General features: G+C 44.9%; 1 protein-coding gene across 1 annotated transcript in view; it reads right to left on the bottom strand.

The window, feature by feature from the left end:
* kdrl (kinase insert domain receptor like) overlaps positions 1-22,838 on the bottom strand; it is a 262,118-nt gene that overhangs the window by 38,119 nt on the left and 201,161 nt on the right. The window contains exons 20-25 of the mRNA XM_070882714.1: positions 21,899-21,987; positions 21,070-21,235; positions 19,819-19,916; positions 16,165-16,287; positions 15,957-16,068; positions 297-396 (exon numbers count right to left, since the gene is read on the bottom strand). Coding sequence (XP_070738815.1) covers positions 297-396; positions 15,957-16,068; positions 16,165-16,287; positions 19,819-19,916; positions 21,070-21,235; positions 21,899-21,987 — 688 coding nt within the window. The remainder of the gene's footprint in view (positions 1-296; positions 397-15,956; positions 16,069-16,164; positions 16,288-19,818; positions 19,917-21,069; positions 21,236-21,898; positions 21,988-22,838) is intronic.

Here is a 22,838-nt window from a genome sequence, read left to right as displayed (position 1 = left end):
TAACCAAGCCCTTCACCCCGAAGCCCAACATTTTATCAATGAGGTGCAAACTTGGTGGGTCTGGGTTCTGCCTCAAATTATTCCACCCCACTGGAATTATGTTCCACTTGCGTTCTCCCCATTTCTGCGCTCAGATTTTATTTAAATGCTATTGCTAGTTTTGCCACATCTACTTGGTTTTTCAAAGGCAAACCTAGATGTGATCTATATGTTTGGTTTTCATTATTTACAATTATAATATAAACCAATTGCAACGTTTCTGTTAAAATAAAACAAGATTAGCAGCAAAATCTTACACTTCTGGCGTGGAATATTCAGGGGGCTTCATTCTTGTTCCTTCTTTTAACCTGTGGCAGAATTCTTCATCTATCTGGACTCCTGGATATGGAGAGGCACCTATAATAGAGGGAATGAAATAGAAAAAATGTACTTTGTTTCCCACCAATTTTCTCCCGTTGATTGACTCCACGAGTATTGACTATCCTCAGATACCTTGTCCAACTGGCCATTAAGAATGTGTGAGCCTTGCCAATGATCATCAGCGGACCACATGACTACAGTAGACAACACAGTCAAGCTCAATCCTGTCATTAACCAACTTTTCCTCCTCGCCCCCCCCCCCCAGGGAGCTGGGCTAATTATAGCACTCCCTACCACTATTTCTATGGAAATCTGCTAACTCGCCACAGATCAAGGATTGAATCTGGACCATCCTGATCTGTCAGGCATAGCTACTCAATACCTTAACCATCAGGAAAAACTAGCAGCTCCCGTTATATCATCCCACGAGTATGTTATTTTCAGAGTCACTACAACAACCTGCAAAAACAGGATCCATAAGGAAAATTTCAATCGAAGTCATATGGAAATAAAACAGTAGCTGCAAGAATGTCGTTCTCATCATCCCAATCCCACCAGGGACAGAGCTGGGAAGTCGGTAATGCCTGTCAATACCATTAAAGAGGCTTGATATTTATTTCTAAGATTGAAATGTGGCCAAGTGCAGAGTGCTTGGGGAGAAAGTAGGAGATTGTGTGGTCATTTTTCTTTCTAATCTTCTATGGAATAAGCAAAAACATTTCAAAGTGTTTAAAAAAAACTTGCAGAAAGCTGCCATAAATAATTAAACTGTTGCCAAACTGACAGAGCTGTGAGCAAATATCACTGGCTAACATTCAATGTAACTTACCTGTGGAAGAATGGAAATCCCTTATGATGTCTCCTCCGCCACCCCCCCACCCTCCCACCAACACATTTGAAGATATGATTGTGCTGATAAATCCCTACAGCAACTCATTTGTTGAACGCAGTGCACTCTATCAGTAGACTTATGAAATCATAAAAATTTACAAAATAGGGCTCATAGATTCCATTATCATCATAGGCAGTCCCTCGAAATCGAGGAGGACTTGCTTTCACTCTAAAAATGAGTTCTCAGGTGGCTGTACAGTCCAATACGGGAATTACAGGCTCTGTCACAGGTGGGACAGACAGTGATTGAAGGAAGGGGTGGGTGGGGGGGCCTGGTTTGCCGCAAGCTCCTTGCGCTGTCTGCGCTTGATTTCTGCATGCTCTTGGCGATGGGACTCGAGGTGCTCTGCACCCTCCCGGATGCTCTTCCTCCATTTTGGGCGATCTTGGGCCAGGGATTCCCAGGTGTCTTTGGGGATGTTGCATTTTATCAAGGAGGTTTTGCTGGTGTCCTTGAAGCATTTCCTCTGCCCACCTGGGGCTCGCTTGCCGTGTAGGAGTTCCGAGTAGAGCACTCACTTAGGAAATCTCGTGTCGGACATGCGGACGATGTGGCCCGCCCAATGGAGCTGGTCGAGCATGGTCAGTGCTTCGATGCTGGTGATGCTGGTCTGAGCGGGAGAACATTGATGATGGTGCATTTATTCTCATAGATTCCACATTGTTCTCAGTTACAAAAAATATAGAATATACATAGAATATATTCTATGTATATAGAATATATATATAATATAGAATGTGGCAATGTTGTAGATTCAGGTAAGAACTTTCCACACCACTGAGTCATTATTCTTAGCCACAATTACATGATAACTGAAAGAGGTGCAACTTTCTATATTTCTCACCAGAATCGCAAGAAATTAAAAATTGTTCAAAAGTTGAGGAACTTGTGAGTGAGCCATGAGTATTGACAACGTAGCTTACAGAGAATGAGAGAAGTATCAAAGAGTGATAACCATGACTGTTTTCTAATCTTCTTAGTGACTGGCAGTGGAAGAGGGCTGGTTGCTGTAGGTGTGTTATGGGCTTGGGAGACTAGAGAAAACCTCCCAACCCACCCCCCGTACACTCACAAAAATGGTCATCAGGACAGGCGTGCGTCATATATTGTGTCCCCTCCGCCCGCCCCCCTCCCCGATAAATGATTGATTTTATTCTATTCTAGTTTTCTTCTTTTTGTCATGTCAAAAAACTCACACAACATGATCAGACGGAGTAGGAATTGGAACCCGACTTGACTTTTCCAGCTTCCTTTGTTACGGATGAAAACCTCAATAACCCATAGCTCCACCCCATAGGATACGAAAGTAGGCAGAAAAAATAGACTTCTGTTTAAAATATTTCTCTTGAAATTGGGCTCCTTGATTATTAGCATATGAACACTTCATATGTTTATATGAAATTCCTCTATTCATTATTTTAATGGAGGGCTTAGTGCCTCTGCTAAAATAGTGAACAAAATTAAATACAATGTGTTAAATATTCTAATGTTAATATTTAAAGAATCAAATTACAAGGAAATTGCGTTTGCATGGTTAATTTTATATTTTGGAATTTTCCCAATAGCCCATTTCTAAAATTGGTCACGACCATAATCGTTTCATTCATCCACCAAGTGTATAGTAAATACAATATTAATTACACTCCCACTTTACTTCCTGAGATTAATTTTCCGTCATTTGTATTTCAATATGTTACAGCCAAAGTATGTTGAAGATTGAAGTAGTTGAATCAGTACTGGATAACTAGCCAACTGAATGTGTTTTTAAAATGAGACACAGATTTTCCTTTATGTAACCTAAAGCAACAAGATAAGGAAATCTAACTACTAGACTTTGAAAACAAATCACAGGCCAACCCTACTTATATTTATCTAGCATCACTAATGTGAGATAGTACATCTCGGAGCAATGAGAATCTTGGTTGAATTTGATAATGCTCTTTGGCAGTCCTACTATCATACTAGAAGTGATGTTTTGATTGTCTTTCTAGCACTGCCACATGATATTTAATACAACCTTTACATTCTATCCGGTGATCTTGGGGAATTGCTAGTTAATTTGAGACCTCTCACTGCTCTCGCTTATTTACTTTTCTTCCTGTCACCACACCTACCATTCCCATTGCTAAAATGGAGGGAATCTGGCTCTGTGTCTGTCTCCGATGTTAAGCAATCTCCATAAAGTGGGTCATAACTGAATACTATTAACTGTGGGAGTATTGTGCATCAGTGATCAATGACACTTTTCATGCAAAATTGGCTTGGCATGTGAAAGGTCCATTTTGGTGAGGTAAACTGAAAACCGCAGTCAATCTAAGAGTTGGCAAGGATATTCTCTTCAAAGGGTAGCTCTGGAGACTCACAAATGATATAAATTCAGTCATCATCGGTGTGTCACAAGTGGATATGTGCACTTTGTTAACACCACCTGTGGATTAGCTCTGTTTTCTGATTGGGGAAGTGAGGGGGGGTTATGCTTGGAGTGCAACAAACAGCATTCAATCTGTATTTGCTTTATAGAACTGCCATTCGAAGCAGACCTGTAATAGTGCCTGTAGCTCCTGGTGCTATTGATCCACTCTATTTACATTGCGGGATAGACTTCATTGTACCAGAATACAAAAAACAACGGCACGTGTTTTTAATTTGCCATTTGCAACATTGTTTTCCAGCTGCTGTTGCTTCTCCAATGGCTGGTGTCAGTGGCAGTGCTTTAAGGTAATTGGAGCATTAGTATAGAAAGAGAATCAGAAGTTTGAAACTCTTCCCTCCTCTACTTTGTTCACAAATGCTTGTGAATCTTCAGCAACATGGGACCAGTCCCTAGATTCCATCTCATGAAAATGGAATAAAATTCCATCAAGAGAACTAGGAATTATGCTTCCCATCATGGGGCTCAAAATTGGCCATGACTTGCTCCAATTTTTTTGGAGTAAGTTGGTTTTTCTGGCATAAGTTAAAAACCGCCACTTTCACCAATCAACTTGCTCCAGAGTAACTCAGTTAGGTATGATTTTTTTTTAGTTGATTTTTATTTTCCAACGTTCCCAGACACTTACGCCAGCTTTGGCCATTTATGCCACTTTGGCCAGCTAAAACTTACTGCAAATCAACTTAGGTCAGCGTATGTGGCCAGCTCTGAAAAACCTTGCGGGCAGTTAAGAAATCGGCGGACATTCGGCCTGGGATAGGGGCGGGAAGGGAACTGGAGAGGACCTGAAATTAAACAACCAAGCACCAAACATTGCAAGGAAAAGCTCAAACAATTAAAATTCTAATAGAAATCAAGTAAATCCTACCTTAATCTTTAAAGGTGGCCCGGGAAGGCAGCAGGCCGGCCTGTGCGTGAGGCCATTCAGCCTGCGATAGGGGCGGCAAGATACGCACCGGGAGTCCAATCGGCCAGGGCTAGGGGTGGCTGCAAATGAACGGGGGGGTGCAGAAGCAGAGCGACTGAATGCAGCATCAGTGGGGTGGGGGGGGGGGGGGAGAGAGAGAGAGAGAGAGAGAGATGCTGGCCTCGATATCAATGGGGGAGGAGAGGTGCAGAAGCAGAGCGACCAATCGCGGTATCGGTTGGGAGGGGGAGGGGGGGTGAGAGAGAGATGCTGCCCTTAAAATCAACGGTGGTGGGGGGGAGGGGGGGCGACCAAACGCGGCTTTGGTTGGCGGGGGGGAGGTGGAGAGAGAGAGAGAGATTCTGCCCTTTAAATCAACAGGGAGATTGTGGGGAGGGAGGTCACAAGACCCAATTCGGTTCACAGCTCTCCTTCTGGCACGAAAACCAAGCCAGCTGCGATTACCTTTAAAAATGGCCGAGTGCCAAGTTTCGGCGCTACTGAGCATGTGTGCACATTGGAGCCGATGCGCATGCGGAGAGCTGCTGGCAGAGCTTCTGACACAGGGCCTTAGCTCCGCCCCCCAATCGACTGGCCAGGCTGTGCCAAGCCACGGGACACGCAGCAGAGTAGCCAGGATGGGGGCACATTTTTTCGACGCCGTTTTCAGTGCACAAAGTTGGCACATCTCGGGTGATTGCGCCGAAAAAATGGGTTGGGGAAAATTGAGCCCATGGTTAGTATTGGAATTACTGCTCAGTTATCTGAATGAAGAGAGATAACTTTGTAGTCAATTAAGTAGCTTGGCTATCACTTCATAATTCCATGATTTATTAGGGTAGGTTATCCTGTTGTTGAACTTGATATAAAAGATCGCCTGGGTGTAACACACAGAGGAAAATTGGAAGGGAAGGATTGCATGTCCATAATGGACCCTGTCTGATTTTCCACCCATTACAGATGTGGAATCCTCCCTTGCTGAATTTCCACTATGCACTATCCAGGCAATACTTAATGCCAAGTGCAACAAAAGGAAAATTTGCTCTACTGTTTCCAGACTGATTTTGTAAAGGCAAGTATGTTATTCTACAAATGCACTTTACTCAGGATTTCCAGGTGGTGTTGACCCCAGGAAAATTATGACTGAGATGAATTTTCACCGAAATATACGCAGTGAACAAAAGCATACTAAGGCCGGAATTTTGCCTACCTCGGCGGGTGAGATGCAGGCAGTGGCCATGGGTTGCCGCGACACCACTACTAGCTCCATCCCACTGATGAAAACGAACTTATGTTAATTGGGCCTAATAAGCCAGCCTAGCGTGTTACCTGGCCAACTTAAATGGAGCAGGTCTGGTGACGTCATTCATGGCGCGTTTTCCGCCAGGATCTTTAAAGAGACCATGACCACATTAGATTTGACATTTCATCCAACATAGTGCTGTGAGTATACTGCAGCATTAGAGTGCTGCAAACACTGACGATGACTGCATCGAGGCAGAGGGCTGCACCCAGGTACGCCGATGACTCCCTCCATATGTTTATGCAGGGAGGTCCTCTTCCATTCTGATTGCAGATTGCAGAGGAGGTCACAAGCAGGGATGTAGTCAGAATGACATGGGTGCAGTGCCACAAACATTTCAATAATCTCATTAGATCAGGAAATGTTCGAATAAAGCGATACTTAACCTCATCCTGCAATGCCTCTCATCACCTCCCCATCACTCTGCCTTCCCTACCCTACTCCTGCACATCCTTACTCACACCAACATATCTTGCACCTCCACCCATCCCTCTCTCTCTATCCATATTATCACATTCCCATCTCACTAGCCACCCCTCATACTCATCCTCATCCTAGTGCAATCATACTAACTAACAACGCACAAGGGTGCTTTATGCAATGTTTATGTAAAGTTTCTGTTAATGTGGTATCAAACATAAAAATCTATATTTTCAACACTTTGAAAAGTGTGCACTTTTGGAAGTGGCTTAGTGACTTGCAGTCATCATCATCATCATAGGCAGTCCCTCGGGATCGAGGAAGACTTGCTTCCAGTCCTGAAGTGAGTTCTTTGGTGGCTGAACAGTCCAATACGAGAGCCACAGACTCTGTCGCAGGTGGGACAGATAGTCATTGAGGGAAGGGGTGGGCGGGACGGGTTTGCGCACGCTCCTTCCGTGTCTGCGCTTGATTTCTGCATGCTCTCGGCGTTGAGACTCGAGGTGCTCAGCGCCCTCCCGGATGCACTTTCTCCACTTAGGGCGGTCTTTGGCCAGGGACTCCCAGGTGTCAGTGGGGATGTCGCACTTTCTCAGGGAGGCTTTAAGGGTGTCCTTGTAACGTTTCCGCTGCCCACCTTTGGTTCGTTTGCCATGAAGGAGCTCCGCATAAAGCACTTGCTTTGGGAATCTCGTGTCTGGCATGCAAACTATGTGGCCTGCCCAGCGGAGCTGATCGAGTGTGGTCAGTGCTTCAATGCTGGGGATGTTAGCATGGACGAGGACGCTGATGTTGGTGCGCCTGTCCTCCCTGGGGATTTGTAGGATCTTGTGGAGACATTGTTGGTGATATATCCCCAGAGACTTGAGGTGGCTACTGTACATGGTCCATGCCTCTGAGCCATACAGGAGGGCAGGTATTACTACAGCCCTGTAGACCATGAGCTTGGTGGTAGATTTGAGGGCCTGGTCTTCGAACACTCTTTTCCTCAGGCATCCGAAGGCTGCACTGGCACACTGGAGGTTGTGTTGAATCTCCTCATCAATGTCTGCTTTTGTTGATAAGAGGCTCCCGAGGTATGGGAAATGGTCCACGCTGTTGAGGGCCGTGCCGTGGATCTTGATCACTGGGGGGCAGTGCTGTGCAGCGAGGACAGGCTGGTGGAGGACCTTTGTCTTATGGATGTTAAGCGTAAGGCCCATGCTTTCGTATGCCTCAGTAAATATGTCGACTATATCCTGGAGTTCAGCCTCAGAATGTGCGCAGACGCAGGCGTCGTCCGTGTACTGTAGCTCAACGACAGAGGTTGGGGTGATCTTGGACCTGGCCTGGAGGTGGCGAAGGTTAAACAGCTTCCCATTGGTTCTGTAGTTTAGTTCCACTCCAGCGGGGAGCTTGTTGGCTGTGAGGTGGAGCATGACAGCGAGGAAGATTGAGAAGAGGGTTGGGGCGATGACGCAGCCCTGTTTGACCCTGGTCTGGACGTGGATTGGGTCTGTAATGGATCCGTAGGTAAGGATCGCGACCTGCATTTCGTCGTGGAGCAGGCGACGAATGCTGACAAAATTTTGGGGGCATCCGAAATGGAGGAGGACGCTCCATAGACCCTCGCGGTTGACAGTGCCAAAGGCCTTTGTAGGGTCGAAAAAGGCCACCTATAAAGGCTGGCACTGCTCCCTGCATTTTTCCTGCAGCTGTTGCACTGCAAAGATCATGTCTGTTGTGCCCTGCAAGGGATGAAATCCGCACTGTGAATGGTGAGACATAACGGTAAACCCCGCAATGGAAATGAGTGTGAAAGGAATGGCTCGGTCATTGTAGGGATGCTTTATGATGTTGTTGTGGGGTGGTGCCAACCTGGCGCATCATGTGGCAGCCTTATGGGTGTACAGCATCAAGTTAACTAAATCTGGCCACGATGAGGCCATCCCTGGTCTTACGGGCAGCAATGTGCTTGGGCGCTGATGCCCACTGCCTTGTGCAGTCTCAGATGATTACGGAGAAAGTTGGTGTTGTTGTTGGTGCTGCTGGTGTGCCTGATGCTGCTGGTGTTTGGGTTGATTGTGCTCTGATTCTGAGGACCAAGGTTGACACAGTATAAACAGCATCCATGTTGATGGAATAGATGGCAGGTGAAGTACATATGACAGAAGCATTCTGTCAATGGTGAGAGAGTTCTTCCAATGAGGTGAGACTGGATGGAGACTTTGCTGGAAATACTTACAGCCTGCAGAATCAGTGCTAGAAATGGACTGAGCAACAGCTTCTGCCTGAGGAAAGTGATCATCTGTCAGGTGGGAGCTTTTGCTGTACATTTGATGCTATCGAGTAATCAGCTGGAGCAATGGCCGTGGAACTCCCACCTCAGGTTGACAGATGTGCTTCCAGAGGAGCATTGCTGCTGTGGCTATGCAGTTAAATTTAAAAAGTAAGTTAAAAAAGCCTGTTAACATTCTGACAACTAGCTGATAATGCCTAGGCTATAAGCTGTGGAATTCCCTGCCTAAACCTCTCCGCTTCTCTGCCTCTCTTTCTTCCTTCAACACGCTCCTTAAAACCTACCTCTTTGACCAAGCTTTTGATCACCTGCCCAAATTTCTCATTATGTGGCTCGATGTCAAATTTTTTGTCTCATAATACTCCTGTGAAACGCCTCAGGACGTTTTGCAATGTTAAATGCGCTATATAAATGTAAGTTTTTGTTGTTATCGCAATTGAGTCTCCCGCCCCTGTCAGTCGAGTCAGACCCGCTGTCAAAAATAACAACTTTCCCACCGGACCCACCACTGACCGCGCCCACTACCACCTCAGAAAATTCCAGCCTAACTGTTTACTTAGTTTTATTTGTCACCATATAGCTGTGATAGAAGACTAGGACAAGGCCTTCAGGCTGAAGAAACCATCCATTCTATCTCTTTCTACAAGACACAATGCTGCGTTCCATAAGTTTTTGTTCTTACTTTACTACACTAAGTGAACACTGTGGTTAGTGCTTTTGTTAAACCACGCCAATATACTTTATTGTGACGTCTGGTGGTGGGTGGGGGGGGGCGGGGGGAAAGGTGTTTATATATCAATTTAATTAGATTTTGAAAGCTGTTCTGACTGGATAGGCAATTTACTGTGGTTCATTCTTCATATCTGTTGTTTATTTTCTGTATGTACACTCCATGAACATGCCCTTATCCTTTCTCCAATAATAGTCACACTTCACATGAAACCAATTTAAAATATTTTCCATACTACGACGCAAATCATTTCACAACATGTAGCAGTCCTATCGGCAGTCCCTCGGAATCGAGGAAGACTTGCTTCCACTTCTGAAGTGAGTTCTTTGTGGCTGAACAGTCCAACACGAGAGCCACAGACTCTGTCACAGGTGGGACAGACATTCGGCGAGGGAAGGAATGGGTGGGACTGGTTTGCTGCACGCTCCTTCCGCTGCCTGCGCTTTACCTCTTCACGCTCTCGGCGTTGAGATTCGAAGAGCCCGCCCAGATGCACTTTCTCCACCTAGGGCGATCTTTGACCAGGCACTCCCAGGTGTCAGTGGTGATGTTGCACTTTAGCAGGGAGGCTTTAAAGGTGTCCTTGTAATGTTTCCGCTGCCCACCTTTGGCTCGTTTGCCGTGAAGAAGCTCCGCATAGAGTATTTACTTGGGGAGTCTTGCATCTGGCATGCGAACTATGTGGCCTGCCTACCGAAGCTGATCGAGTGTGGTCAGTACTTCAGTGCTGGGGCTGTTAGCCTGGACGAGGACACTGATGTTGGTACGTCTGTTCTCCCAGGGGATTTGCAGGATCTTGCAGAAACATCGTGGTGATATATCTCCAGCGACTTGAGATGTCTTCTGTAAATCATCCATGCCTCTGATCCATACAGGAGGGTGGGTATTACTACAGCCTGTAGACCATGAGCTTGGTGGTAGATTTGAGGGCCTGCTCTTCAAACACTCTTTTCTTCAGACGGCCGATGTCTGCTTTTGCTGACAAGAGGCTCCCGAGATATGGGAAATGGTCCACATTGTCGAGGGCCGCGCCATAAACCTTGATGACTGTGGGGCAGTGCTGTGCGGCAAGGACAGGCTGGTGGAGGACCTTTGTCTTACGGATGTTAAGAGAAAGGCCCATGCTTTCATATGCCTTGGTGATTACATCGACTATATCCTGGAGTTCAGTCTCAGAATGTGCGCAGATGGGAGGGAGGAACTTAATACAATAACTAATGAAGTAGTACTCGGTAAAATAATGGGACTATAGGCGGACAAGTCCCCTGGACCTGATGGCTTACATCCTAGGGTCTTAAGCGAAGTGGCTGCAGAGATAGTGGATGCATTGTTTGTAATCTACCAAAATTCCCTGGATTCTGGGGCAATCCTAGCGGATTGGAAAACCGCAAATGTAATGCCTCTATTTTTAAAAAGTGGCAAATAAAAAGCAGGAAACTATAGACCAGTTAGCCTAACATCTGTTGTTGGGAAAATGCTGGAATTGATTATTAAGGAAGCAGTAGCAGGGCATTTGGAAACGCATAATTCAATTAAGCAGAGTCAGCCTGGTTTTATGAAAGGGAAATCACGTATGACAAATTTGCTGGAGTTCTTTGAAGATGTAATGAGCAGGGTGGATAAGGGGGAACCAGTGGATGTGGTGTATTTGGATTTCCAGAACGCATTCGATAAGGTGCCATATAAGAGGTTATTGCACATGATAAATGCTCACGGGGTTGGGGTAATATATAAGCATGAACAGAGGATTGGCTAACGAACAGAAAACTGCGAGTCGGGATAAATGGGTCATTTTCCAGTTGGCAAACTAGTGGGGTGCCGCAGAGATCGGTGTTGGGTCCTCAACTATGTACAATCTATATTATTGACTTGGATGAAGGGACCAAGTGTAATGTAGCCAAGTTTGTTGATGATACGAAGATAGGTGGGAAAGCAAATTGTGAGGACACAAAAATCTGCAAAGGGATATAGGCAGGCTAAGTGAGTGGGCAAAAATTTGGCAGATGGAGTATAATGTGAGAAAATGTGAGTTAACCACTTTGGCAGAAATAATAGAAAAGCAAATTATAATTTAAATAGAGAAAAATTGCAAATTGCTGCAGTACAGAGAGACCTGGAGGTCCTTGAGCATGAAACACAAAAGGTTAGTATGCAGGTACAGCAAGTAATCAGGAGGGCAAATGGAATGTTGGCCTTTATTGCAAGGGGTACAGAGTATAAAAGCAGAGAAGGCCTGCTACAACTGTATCCTGCTACAAGGGTATTGGTGAGGCCACACCTGGAGTACCACGTACAGTTTTGGTCTCCGTATTTAAGGAAGGATATACTTGCATTGGGGGCTGTTCATAGAAGGTTCATTAGGTTGATTCTGGAGAAGAGCGGTTTGACTTATGAGGATAGGTTGAGAAGGTTGGGCTTATACACATTGCTGTTCAGAAGAATGAGAGGTATCTTATTGAAACTTATAAGATAATGAGGTGGCTCGACAAGGTGGATGCAGAGAGGATATTTCTACTCATAGGGGAAACTGAAACTAGGGGACATAGTCTTAGAATAAGGGGCCGCCCATTAAAAACTGAGATGAGGAGAAATTTCTTTTCTCAGATGGCTGTAAATCTATGGAATTCTCTGCGTCAGTGACCTGTGGAGGCTGGGTCATTGAATATATTTAAAGCGGAGATAGACAGATTTTTGAGCGATAGGTGAGTAAAGGGTTATGGGAAGCGGGCAGGGAAGTGGAGCTGAGTCTATGATCAGATCAGCCATGATCTTATTGAATGGCGCGCAGGCTTGAGGGGCCAAATGGCCTACTACTGCTCGTATTTCTTATGTTCTTATGTTCTTGAAGAAATAAAGATCTTTCATTGAATTGTAGTGCCTATAACATCTTTGTAGCTGTAGAATTTTTTTTTGTTTTAACTTTGCTCACTGAAAGGAGCATTTCACTAACTCTGAGGGATTTCTGAAGAAGCAGCATCAATAATTCACAAACAATGCCAAAACTGGCCGTTGGGGAAGCATCTTTTGCCATGATGGTTGGAAATGATCATGGATGAAAAGAATTTGAAAAATCTCAGTAAATATTCACTGACACGCAAAGCAGAAAGGTAGAACGATCCAGGTTTGATCACAACGCCATGCTGAATTGGCTGACACCAATTGAAAGCACTAAATTAGCGTCAGTATCTTGAGCAAGAGCAGAGAAAAAGAATTTGTCAAGATTCTCCCTTTGATCGGTATTCAGTTAACCTTGGTAGAAAGTGGCAATGTGTAGATGTTGGGTGAGGATTTTACTTGGACTGCAATGCCCCCCCGCCCCCCATGAATAACTTGCTGGCACTCAACACTGAGGCTCAGACATGAAGAATGGCCATCATGATGTGGTCCACAGAAGCAGGAAATGTCCATGGAACTGTACATCGGCATATACGAGTCAGCATCTTTGGGAAACGAGGTGAGAAAATGGGAGGAAAGTATGTTCAACAAACTAAGAAATACAGTCCTGGGTACTGCAGAAATCTGCAACTTCTTTAAAATGAACTTCGGAAGAAGGTTCTCAGCAAAGAAACAAATTAAACTGAAATCCCATGTAGCTGGAATATCTATATCCATGTTTCCTTTCTTTTTAAAACCTATAGAGAGCAAAATTAGTCTTTGACAAAAGCACAAAATAGGCAATAGTGAATCGCCAGCCCGATTTCTAATGTGTCAAATCTTCTTTTCCATTAAAGTCAAATTCTTCTCCGTATTCTTTTATTTACCTCTCTGCTTAAGCTGCTCTGTTCCTATTGTCTATTTTGGAAGTGGGAGCAATCTTTTTTTTAAAAAAGGCTTTTATTGGCTGAAAGGCTTTCAAGGCTGATTTTCAGCCAATGAAAATCCCAGATACTGTAGGCTGACATGGTCATGCTAGATACAAGCATAAAGGGAAGATTTCCCTTTGTTAGTTGTGTGCAAAAGTAACGGAAAATTTCCTATATTGTTTCTAGTAAAATTGTAAAAGCATTGCAAAAGAAATGATAGGAAATCTTCCTGCTACATTTATTATGTCAGTAATACATAGGGCTGGATTTTCCAGGGGTCAGGGTGGGAAAGTGTTTTTTTCCCCCAGGGGGTCGGTACCCCGCTGTGAACCTGCCATGATGCGCCTTTCCCTGATGTTGTGTCTGTCAGTGCTGAGCAAACCTGACACTCAGCACCGGGGGGCCCAATTCAGGTCATTATGAACATGATTAGTGATGATTAAGAACACATTTGAGCTCACCTTTAGACCTTACGTGCTCGCCCATGGGGTCCTTGCTGCTTGGGGATCATGTCTGTTATGGCTGAGGCGGGAGTTCAGTGGCCATTGAATCAGCTATTGAATTGACAACTTCACACGTAAAGTAAAAGCTCCCATCTTACAGAGATATCTTTCCTCAGCCACAAGCTCTTCCTCACTGCATTTCCACAACAGATTCACCATGTTGCAAATTTTACACAAGTCTCCATCCAGTCTGACCTCATTACCTCTCTCACCATTGACAGATTGTTTCTGTCATCTCTACTTCACCTGCCATCTATTCCATCAGCATGGATGCTCTTTATACTTTCCCACCTTGGTTCTCTGAATCTCACCATGATCAGCCCCACCACAATCATCCCCAACACCAGCAGCACCAGGCACGCTGCATCAACAACAACACCACCAATCTTCTCTGCAATCAAATGATGCTGCACAGGAGATACTGACAGCACAAATGTCAGAAGAAGTTTGGCCATGGTCGCTTTAAGGAAACTGGCCGATGACGCGTCAGCAAAAGATGTCACCATGGCCAGATTTACTTCACTTGACACTGCACACCCTGGCTGCCACATGATGCATCAGTTTGGTACCACCCCACACCAACACCATAAAGTATCCTTACAATGACCAAGCCATTCCTTTCACACTCTGTATCATTGCGGGGGGTGGCGAGGAGGGTACCATTATGTCTCACCATTCACTACAACTTACTAAGCCACTTCCAAAGGGGGACACAAATCTGTCCAAGAATGCAAGTGTTGAAAATAAAGGTTTCAATGTATGATACCACATTAACAGAAACTTTACATGAACATTATATAAAACACCCAAGTGACTACTCTTGTGTGTTGTTATTTGGTATTATTGGACTCGGATAGTGAGATGAAGATGTGATAATGTAGATGGAGAGGGATGGGTGGAGATGCAAGATAAGTTGGTGTGAGTAAGGATGTGCAGGAGTAGGGTAGGGAAGGCAGAGTGACGGGGATGTGATGAGAGGCACAGCAGGATAAGGTTGAGTGTGGCTTTGTATTAATATTTTGTGATCTATTGAGATCATGGAATTGTTTGCACAACTGCACCCAGGTCCTCCTGACCACTTCCCTGCTTGTGCCCTCCTCTGCAATGAGCAATCAGGCTATCTTGATCTCCTGGTGAGGTCTCTTCCGCCCAAGGGAAGGGAAGAGGACCTCCCTGCAAGCTGTGGATCCCTCCATAACCTTATGGAGGGAGTCATGGGAGAGCCTGGGTGCAGCCCTGCACCTCTGTGCAGTGATTGTCAGTGTTTGCAGCACCTCAATGCTGCAGAATACTGACAGCACAAATATCAGAAGAAGTTTGGCCATGGTCCCTTTAAGGAAACTGGCCGATGACGCGTCAACAAAAGATGTCACCAGACCCGCTTCCTCTAATTAGCCAGGAAACACGCTGGGTAGGCTTAACATGCCCCATTGTGGGAAAATCATTTCAGAGGCCGGGATAGAGCCAACATCAGGGTCACCGACGTCTCCCGCCATGGACCTGCCGAGGTCAGCAGAATCGCGGCAATAATAATCAGAGCAGATCAACCCGTAGCTTTCTTTTTTCGAATTTACATAATGGTGCAGTTGCTGTAGATTTTCTTAATACTTTAGAAGAAAATCATTTCTTTCAATTAAAATGCCATGCACAAATCCTCAATTCAGATTAAGTGAGCAACTCATTTCTCGGTCTTTGCTATTTGGATTCTCCAAAAGTAAAGATTTATGATGAAATCACATGTTTGATATATCAATGAAGGCCGAGAGCATGCAGAAATCAAGCGCAGGCAGCGGAAGGAGCGTGCGGCAAACTCGACTCCCTAACCACCCTTTCCTTCAATGACTGTCTGTCCCAACTGTGACAGTGACTGTAATTCCCGTATTGGACTGTACAGTCTCCTAAGAACTCACTTTTAGAGTGGAAGCAAGTCTTCCTCGATTTCGAGGGACTGCCTATGATGATGATGAAGACAGAGTTGCTATAGCTGCTGACAACGGGATTTAGCGCACACAAATTGACCTTTGTTATTATCAAACAACACAATTTCGAGCCAATAGCAATTTCAAGTATAATTAATTAGATATTTTTTGAATCCATGCATTATTAATTCTAATGTATAAGCTGAACCCTAGAAATATAGAGATCTGTACACAGTAGAGTTACATGCATAATATAAAAAGTAACTGGATACATATTTTGAAGACTGCCTAATAATTTCAAAATTGGCAACTAGTCCTGATTTTTGACCTGCTGCCTCAGGCAACTTTTGAAGCTTAAATTCAAAATTATTTCCTGATGTTAATTATTTCTTTTTTTTTTGCAGGCTTACCTAAGGAAAATATTTCCCATAACAGCACTCCAAAAGACCAGACATCACTTTGAGTTGTGTAGATTTTGTCAAATATGGATTCTGGTGCCATCCACTTGAGTGGGAGTCGGGCCTGTAAAGATGCACAAAAGTAGATCAGCCACTGGACAGAAAGCAGGAAGCATTAATTCAGATTCTGCAATAGAAAGCTGGTATCCTATAAACTTACATCTCCTTTTCGTACATAATCTGGGTCTTTGTAAATGTCACGAGCTAGGCCAAAGTCACAGATCTTCACAACGTTGCTCTCAGACAAGAGGATGTTACGTGCTGCCAAGTCCCGATGGATGCACTGCAATTACAATCAAATATTCAGGAGCTCAGAAACAAAGTCAATTTTATTTTTTTGATTGCATTTTTTTAAACAAACACTGACATTCATTATTCTGTAGTTGGTTATGTTATCTACTGCCCTCACTGCCAGGTCTCTGTCAATGTGATCTTACACTTGGCCTCAATAAGCGTGCAATAATAGTGTGGCTTGCCTCACGCGCTTTTTTTCCCCTCCCTATGGGGAAATGCTTGGCTCCGCTTAGTGTTTTGGGTGGCATAGTTGAGATTGAGAACTCTAGACCATTGCAAGCCCATCGGAGGCCCCCCAGGGATCACCTCCCCCTCCCCAGGCCGCAGCCTTCAACTACAACAATACAAAAGAAAAATATTGCGGATGCTGGAATCTGGAATAAAAACAGAAAATGCTGGAAATCTCAACGGGTCAGGTGGGGTCGGGGCAGGGGTGGGGGGGGGGGGGGAGAAAGGGAGCCAAGGATTGGCAGCAGTTACGCTCTGAAATTTTTGAACTCGATGTTGAGTCCAGAAGGCTGTAAAGTGCCTAAACGAGAGATGAGGTGCTGTTCCTCATGCTTGCATTGAGCTTTGTTGGAACAGTGTAAGAGACCGAGGACAGAGAGGTCAGAGTGGGAGTGGAGTGGAGAATCAAAGTGACAGGCGACCGGAAACTCAGGGTCACACTTGCGGACTGAACGGAGGTGCTTCGCAAAGTCGTCACCCAATCTGCACTTTGTCTCCCCAATGAAGACCATATCATGAGCAGTGAATACAGTGTACTAAATTGAAAGAAGTACAGTAAATTGCTGTATTTGGGGCCCTGGATAGTGGGAAGGGAGGAGGTGAAAGGGCATGTGTTGCATCTGCAGTGGTTGCATGGAAAGGTGCTGTGGGAAGGGGAGGGGCTGCTGGGAGTGACAGCGGAATGGACCAGTGTGTCTCGGAGGGAGCGGTCCCTTTGGAATGCTGAGAGGGGAGGGGAGGGGAAGATGTGATTGGTGGTGGGGTCACGCTGGAGGTGGCGGAAATGGCAGGAGATGATCCGTTGAACTTGGAGGCTGGTGGGGTGAAAGGCGAGGACAAGGGGAAACCTGTCATGGTTCTGAGAGGGAGGAACAGGGGTGAGAGCAGAGATGCGGGAAATAGAATGGACACGGTCAAAGGCCGTGTTAACCACGTCGGAGGGAATCCTCTGTTGAGGAAAAAGGAAGTCATGTCAGAGGCACTAGTATGAAAGGTGGCATCATCAGAGCAGATGTGACGGAGATGGGGAAACTGGGAGAATGGAATGGAATCCTTACAGGATGCAGGGTGGGCGGAAGTGTAGTCCAGATAGCTGTGGGAGTCATTGGGCTTATAGTGGATACTGGTCAAAAACATATCCCCAGAGATGGAGACGGAGAAGTCAAGGAAGGAAAGGGAAGAGTCAGAGATGGACCATGTGAAGGTGAGCTAAGGGTGGAAATTGGATGCAAAGTGAATGAAATTTTCAAGTTTAGGGTGAGAGCACAAAACAGCACCGATAAAGTCATCAATATACCGGAAAAAGAGGTGAAGGAGGGGACCCAAGTAGGACTGGAACAATGAATGTTCCACATATCCCACAAAAAGGTAGGTATAGCTAGGACCCATGCGAGTTCCCATAGCAACACCTTTAATTTGGAGGAAGTGAATGGAGTTAAAGGAGAAGTTGTTCAACGTGAGAACAAGTTCAGCCAGGCGGAGGAAGGTGGTAGTGGATGGGGACTGGTTGGGCCTCGGCTCGAGGAAGAAGCGGAGCGCCCTCAGACCATCCTGGTGGGGGATGGAAGTGTAGAGGGATTGGACATCTATGGTGAAAAGGAGAAGGTTGGGGCCAGGAAACTGGAAAATGTTAAAGTGACAGAGGATGTCGGATGAGTCGCAGATGTAGGTGGGAAGAGAGTGGACAAGGGGAGAAAAAATAGAGTCGAAATAGGAAGAAATAAGTTCTGTAGAGCAAGAACAGGCTGAAATGATGGGTCTACTGGGGCAGTCCTGTTTGTGGATCTTGGGAAGGAGGTAGAAGGGGGCTGTGTGGGGTTGGGGAACTATGTGGTTGGTGGCTGTGGAGGGAAGATCTCCAGAGGAGATGAGATCAGTAACGATCTGGGAAATGATGGCTTGATGTTCAGTAGTGGGGTCATGGTTCAGAGGGAGGTGGGAGGTAGGGGGAGGTGTCAGAGAGTTGGTGCTCAACCTCTGCAAGATAGAGGTCAGTTCGTTAAGCAACAACAGCGCCACCCTTGTCAGCAGGTTTGGTGACAAGGTTGGCACTGGATCTGAGAGTGCGGAGTGCTGCAAATTCCGAGGGAGGTAGGTTGGAGTGAGTGAGGGGAGCAGAGAAATTGAGACAGCCGATGTCCCGTCAGCAGTTTGCAGTGAAGAAATCTAGAGAGGGTAAGAGGCCAGAGGGAGGGGTCCAGGTAGAGTGAGAATTCTGAAAACGGGAGAAAGGATGCGTTGTGCAGGGGGAAGACTCCTGGCCAAAGAAGTGGGCACGGAAGCGAAGGTGGTGGAAAAAGAGCGCAGCATCATGCCGAGCTCGAAATTCATTGACTGGGGATGTAAGGGGATGAAGCTCAGGCATTTGCTGAGAACTGGTCGTTCGGTGTCAGAGAGGGAAAGGTCAGAGGGGATGGTGAAAACACGGCAGGGGGTGAGATTGGAAGAAGGGATGGGATCAGGGGGAAGTGTGGGGCAAGAAAGTTCCGAAGGGGAGTTGGTGTCCAAGAGTTGTTGAAGTTTATGATCCTTAACACCTGAAAGGAAGGAAAAAAGTTTTTGGTTAAAGCGCTGGATGAGGTGAAGGATGAAATGGAACTGCAGACCAGGACAGCTTAGAGATAGAGTGAGTTGGTGCTACTGAAGAGAGAGAGGTCGAGAGCGTGCATGTGGCGGTCCAACCTTCAACTGCCGGCCAGATCTGCATAGGAATTGGCTGTGCTGCAGCAGGGCAATCGCTTGGTGCCCGCAGTTTGCCAGCGGCATTCAAAGACATAGAACTATATAGAATTACATAGAATATACAGCAAAGGAACAGGCCATTCAGCCCAACTAGCCAATGCTGGTGTTTATACTCCACACGAGTCTCCTCCCATTCCATCTACCTCATCTCAGCCTTTCAGCATATCTTTTTATTCCCTTTTCTCTCATGTACTCATCTAGTTTCCTTTTGAAAGTATTTAAGCTAATTTTCTCAACCATTGTAACGGGTTCCACATTCTAACTAGACCCAGCCCTCAAAATGGCTCAAACCTCATGCTCGCAAGTAGGGATTGGTGGCCGGTACACCCCACCCAACACCTGTCCATTCTCCGCCTGAAGGTAAAATTTGGCTTTCCGTGTGGTGAATCTGGAGCACAGAATGTTGAACTCCAATGATTACATGCAAATCTGACCAGGGTATCACTGTCTGATGTACTGGTGTGTATAAAGTTTGGGGTCAGTACCAGTAGTGAAAATACAAACTTCTGATGAGAGTAAAACCTGATGTTTGCAAGGATTGGGAACTTACTTTCCTCGAAGCCAAAAATTCCATGCCTTTGGCTACTTGGAAACTGTAACAAATCAGGTCTTCCATAGCTAGTGGTCGTTTGTACAGGTCTTCAGCATCTGCAAAACAGATCAAGGGTCAGTATCAGCTGGATGGATGTAAATGTATCATTATTGCCTATTCTTTATTTTAAATATGTCATATCTCCATTAGTGTCAACAGCTCCTGTTCTGAATTTGCGCTCTCTGTATTGTAGGGTGGAATTCCAAACACTGGTCGCAGCACTGGAGCAACTGCACATTCACTGGATTGTCCATGTACAGTTGTTCAAAAGTAGTGACTGCTGCTTTAAAGCAACTGTACAATTGCAATCTCACACATGTGCATTTGCTTCCAAGTCACAGTCATAGCTTTAGATTTCTGGCGATGGATCGTCCTCAGTGCCAAAGGAAGGTCCCCACAGGCCAGCCATGTAAGGCCCTCAGTATTGACCTATAGAGGTAGGTTGAGTGCTTATGCAACTTATAGTTGGAAGAACACGCCACTGTGTGCCATTCAGCAGCAGCCACCTTGCATGTTTGCTGGTAGCAGCACTAGGTGAATTTAAAAGGGTGCAGACACCAGGTGGGTGGTTAGTTAAGGCGAAAATCTTCTCCGTCTCCCTGCTGTGAAGATTCTATATGAAATGGACTGTTACACAATCCAGTTCCTCATGGACATGGGTCTACAGCACAAAATTGGTGTTACTCTGCATGTTACTGTGGTGTAGCTGACCTGAGAGTGCTTGATGCTGACACTGATGCGCGAAATGGGAACGTGTTCCATTCCCAAGCACTGACTTCCCTCACTTTGATGAGCACAAACTAGGTTGCTGGATTAAGTTTGCAGCCCTCAAAGGGTTAACATCTGTGTGAATTTGTGGTACAGTATTATCAGCTTGTAAGCTTATCAGGACTATTTTCTTCTGATAACATTTAAGTTTACTGACAATGGTAAAGTGATTATTAATGTTAATATAAAATACACAATGCGATCGGATTTAACCGAGCAGTCCAATAATATTGTGAAGTCCGACAGGATGTTTTGATCCTTTGGCAGGTCTATTTAGAGCCTTTCAAAGGGTCACTTGAGTTTAGTTTAAAAGGAAGTTCCCCACTCATACAATAAACTACTCTTGTTATAGATTTTTAATAGTTGTGCTAAGCTAATGAGAACAACCATGGCAAATCAATTATTCCCAATAGTACACACGAGGAAGGAAGAAGAACGTACCTTCCTCTTCCTCTTCCGCGTCACTGTAACTCTTATCTTCCACAAAGCCCGAGCTTGTTGAGCTTCCTGTACTCGCCACGCTCTCCAGTCTTCGCTTTGTGCTTTCCATTACGTCGGTGCTGGTCTCATCGATGAGTGTCTCAGGCTGGTTGCCATTTTTCTGACACTGGAAATAGACAGCAGGTTTATAATTTACAGAGACCACAGGAAGGCAGGTGCATGCAATAGATGGGACCATGCGTGATCAGGGCCAATGGCAAAGACTCAACACCATAATGGATAGATACTGTCCAGATGTGTAATAGCTGAAATATCCTTATGTGCAGCGACTGTGTTTGACTTTAATGGGTGATATATACAAGACAAGACCTTTAGATTGCAGACTCATAATTCAGATGGCTAAGATGTTTCTTTTTACTATTTTTTTTCTCCCCTCCTAGTTTGTACGATTCCGTACCAATCTAGGTGGTGTGTTGGTGCTTGTGTTTATGTTTGTATGTGTGTTTTCTTTCTAAAAAAAAGGAGCTTTAAGTACAAGAAGTTTCATTTTGTCAGATAGCCCACTAGTTTAATTCATTCAGTTAAAAATTCCTTTGCAAGTTATTCTAATGCAGCTGTTAATCAATTTTATTCCAAACCAATGACTGCATTAGAATACAGTTGAATGCAAATGAGATACCAGTGTGCTGATAGACTAAATTATACTCCAAAGGGTAAAATAAAAGGAGATGTATTGATTGCAGTTTTTGAGCTGTTAGATAGACCATTACCCCTCAAGTTACCAAAGTAACCTTGAGCATTCAATCATGCTCTCAGATTTTGGCCTTACCTTGATTAAAATGAAGTCATTTCTCTTGCTCCTGAGATAGTTAGACAGGTTTCCATACTTGCAATATTCCACAATTACCATCAGAGGGCCTGGTATAAAACAGACAAACAAAACAACTTTCAGAGAACAACCAGTGATTATCTATCCCATGGGAATTTTTTTTATCTGTACGCACACTGTTCTTCTTTATACAAGCATGCCAACAAAAGGAGAATTAGATTAAAACTGGCAACTTGACTACAAAAGTTAATTTATAAAGGATTTATTATTCTTGGAAACATTTCTTCCTTCTGAATTGACAGGTTATGCTTGAGGAAGCATCCACAAGAACCCACTATTCATAATGCAGATATTGAACGATACAAACAAAATTCATCAATCAGAATGATGGTGCACAAGTTAGGCAATAACCAGTTAGTTGTAAAGACCCACTTCACCATTCAAGTAATAATACAGAGTAACCTTTCTAGTACTGATTGTGGTAGTACAAAGAGGCACAAGACAAGTTAATGATCCCCACGTGATGGCTTTTCTTTCTTTGCTAACTTGTCAGTAGCAGGTGTTACTGAAGGTTAGGCCCTCTCCCAGGTGGCAGAAAGAAAATAATATTCTGTAGCAAATTACTACCAAAAAGGCCTGCGAGCAGGTGGACTGCTCATCTAGTCTGCTGGGAATCGGAATGCGTTGACCTGATAAGACCGAGTTGAAAATCTTTCCTTTTTTTATTCCGAAGACTTTTCCCCTTCCAACTTTCTCTCCTGTTCTATTGAAGATGCTGAGCTATCCTGGGGTATGATTCCACAGGCGCTAGTCACCTTCTGGTTCCTCCCCATAAGTGGTCATTCTTCATGTGTGAGCTGAGACAGTGAGTGGTGGAAGGTGATTGTCCCAAGGGGGCATTACAACCAAGACCAATCCAATCTTCACTTGATGCCACACA

The sequence above is a fragment of the Pristiophorus japonicus genome, chromosome 6 (genome assembly GCF_044704955.1).
Source record: "Pristiophorus japonicus isolate sPriJap1 chromosome 6, sPriJap1.hap1, whole genome shotgun sequence".
Classification (NCBI taxonomy): Eukaryota; Metazoa; Chordata; class Chondrichthyes; family Pristiophoridae; genus Pristiophorus; species Pristiophorus japonicus.
The sequence above is the reverse complement of the archived record's forward strand: the minus strand, read 5'-3'. Positions and strand labels throughout refer to the sequence as shown.